Source organism: Anopheles gambiae, chromosome 2 (assembly GCF_943734735.2).
Source record: "Anopheles gambiae chromosome 2, idAnoGambNW_F1_1, whole genome shotgun sequence".
Taxonomy (NCBI): domain Eukaryota; kingdom Metazoa; phylum Arthropoda; class Insecta; order Diptera; family Culicidae; genus Anopheles; species Anopheles gambiae.
This window is the reverse complement of record NC_064601.1, coordinates 101,939,417-101,941,861: the sequence shown is the minus strand read 5'-3', so window position 1 is coordinate 101,941,861 and position 2,445 is coordinate 101,939,417. Positions and strand designations below refer to the sequence as shown.

At 49.2% G+C, this 2,445-nt stretch overlaps 1 protein-coding gene across 2 annotated transcripts; it reads left to right on the top strand.

Annotated features, from left to right (window-relative positions):
* On the top strand, positions 1-1,416 carry LOC3290181 (skin secretory protein xP2). 2 transcript variants are annotated; one of them, XR_009765267.1, is made up of 3 exons: positions 1-801; positions 945-1,048; positions 1,132-1,416. XR_009765267.1 is itself a non-coding variant. In XM_557177.2 (2 exons), the coding sequence occupies exons 1-2, from the start codon at positions 168-170 to the stop codon at positions 965-967; spliced, it is 657 nt and encodes a 218-aa protein (XP_557177.2). In that variant the 5' UTR covers positions 2-167; the 3' UTR covers positions 968-1,416. The 2 variants fall into 2 exon arrangements, 1 of the variants encoding a protein (XP_557177.2); XM_557177.2 differs by having other exon boundaries at positions 2-801; positions 945-1,416.
* Positions 1,417-2,445: the final 1,029 nt, after the last annotated feature.

Sequence of the window (2,445 nt, the reverse complement as noted above, 5' to 3'; positions counted from 1 at the left end):
GAGTTGAACGCTGGGCGGTGGACAGGCTTTGCCCACCCGGGTTGGCAACAAAAGGACCAACATCCGGCAGAGCGGCTGTCAGTTTCGGTACGGTCGCGGAGCACGTCTAACACGCGCGTTTTTTTTTATCGTCGGTCTGATAAGTGTGCAAGCAGATTTTTGCAAAGATGAACCGTGCCATCGCTGTGCTGTGTCTGGTGGTTGTCGCTGCCTCGCTGAGCGAGGGAACGTTCGATGTGCTGCTGCAGAAGAAGAAAGCGCTCCTCAGCAAGCTGCTGCACAAGGACGAAGGAGCGGGCTACGGAGGCCATTCCGGCTACGGAGGCCATTCCAGCTACGGAGGCCATTCGGGAGCAGTAGGATACCAAGCCACTGTTGCCGTCGCTCCAGTCCACTACGCTCCTGCTCCAGTAGCGTACGCCGCTCCTGCTCCAGTAGCGTACGCCGCTCCTGCTCCGGCTCCAGTTCAGTACGCCGCTCCTGCTCCGGCTCCAGTTCAGTACTCTGCTCCAGCACCTGCCCCAGTGCACTACGCTCCTGCCCCTGCTCCGGCTCCAGTCCAGTACTCTGCCCCTGCTCCGGCTCCAGTCCAGTACTCTGCCCCAGCTCCGGCTCCAGTACAGTATTCTGCCCCTGCCCCGGCTCCAGTCCAGTACTCTGCACCTGCCCCGGCTCCAGTGCAGTACTCTGCCCCTGCCCCGGCTCCAGTGCAGTACGCAGCCCCAGCACCAGCCCCAGTCCCAGCACCAGTCTATGGACCGCCAGCAGCACCAGCACCGTACCCAGGATGTGATCACGCACGTAAGCATACTGATTGTTAACTTCTTAAAACACACACACACACACACACACACACACACACACACACACACACACACACACACACACACACACAAAAACAAAAATTCTCAAAAATTACCCTACGATCGCTCTTCCATCTCCAGGCGGTGTCTCCCTACATCACTAAATTAAGGCGCAACGCTATGCAGCACTGGCTAGGCTAGGTGTACGAACGGAAGGAACTATTTATCGAGCACCTACAGAAGAGGTACACAGACCGTACACGTACAACAACCCCGTAAAACCCCTGCGAATGGAATAAAACCCTTATTATTTTTTAAAAACATAAAGCGTTTCATTTGCGAATGCGATCGGCGATCATCGATTACAACTCAACCAGCCACGTTCGGTTCTCGTTGTTTCATAAGTTCTCGAGAATGGATTGCTTGGCTTACAATACAGACAGCAGTAGAGCTGACGATGCCCCCCAAGATTCCTTGAAGATGCCAGTAACGAGTGTGTTCAGTTGTAGAATGTACTAGAGAAAGGGGCGGGTAGATTGTAGAAGGAAGAATGTCCCATTACACTTTGTAGCTCATGACAAAGAATAAAGTTACGTTTACGGAAATGAAGAAATTGGGTCATTAGATTTGAAATTTGAGGTTATGAGAACTGTTATTCCATAGCTTTTTGCACAACTCTGCTATCTTGATCTTTCAGACCAGGTTTTTGCTCTTTCTATCTCACTTTCCTTCCCGTTCTTTTCATGGTTACGCTTCATCTCCAAAAATGATGACGTCCTCGAAATTCTAACCATGCATAATTCATCAGAAGTTATGCCTTTGAAACTGTTTCCCAACATTTCACACCATCTCCTTGATCTCACGATCATTTCTAGGCGAATCTGAAAAAAAGCTCAAAGCCTCAACAAAAAATTCGTGGATGTGGAATTAGCTCAAACAGAATGCTGCAGCTGCTGGATCGTCCATCTTCCTCCAATCGTCCAGTTCCCGCCCGGGGTTTCCTTCTCTAGAACATGCCACAGGTGTGAAAAATGTCACAGTTTTGGTGGTGGACAACATTGTACAGCATAGCCACAAATGGTTCACGATCGCCATGGTGTCGCATTGGTACATTGGCATTGTATTCTTAATGACCCGGACACCGGCCATCGATGCCGTCATAGCGTCGAGTGTCGCATAAATTAGCATTTGTTTGCACTTGAGATTGTACAGATGGTTGTAAAAAAATCCCCGATTTTTACAAACACTCACGCACACACACACACCTACAAAACCCAGTGATCAATAGCCCGTACAGACAGGGAACTGACTCTCGGTTGATGAATGAAATCTTCCCAATGATGATGATGATGTAACGAAACCGTAACCGTGTGGTGAGGATTGACTGCCGAAGGGACTGATAAATGGACAGCTTTAATGGACGCTTTGTCACCGGAGTAACGCGGATGTGAAGCTGTGCGGGTGCTCGGTTTGTGTGCTCAAGAACGGTACAATCCGAAGAAGTAAAAAAAAAAAAGGCAAACATTTGGCCATTTTATGCTAATGAGAGTGTCGAGATATCGATTGATTTTTGAGAGATTTGAGGGTTTGGCGAATATTTGACGATAAAACATAATCGATTCGATTGTCCCTTGGCGATTCG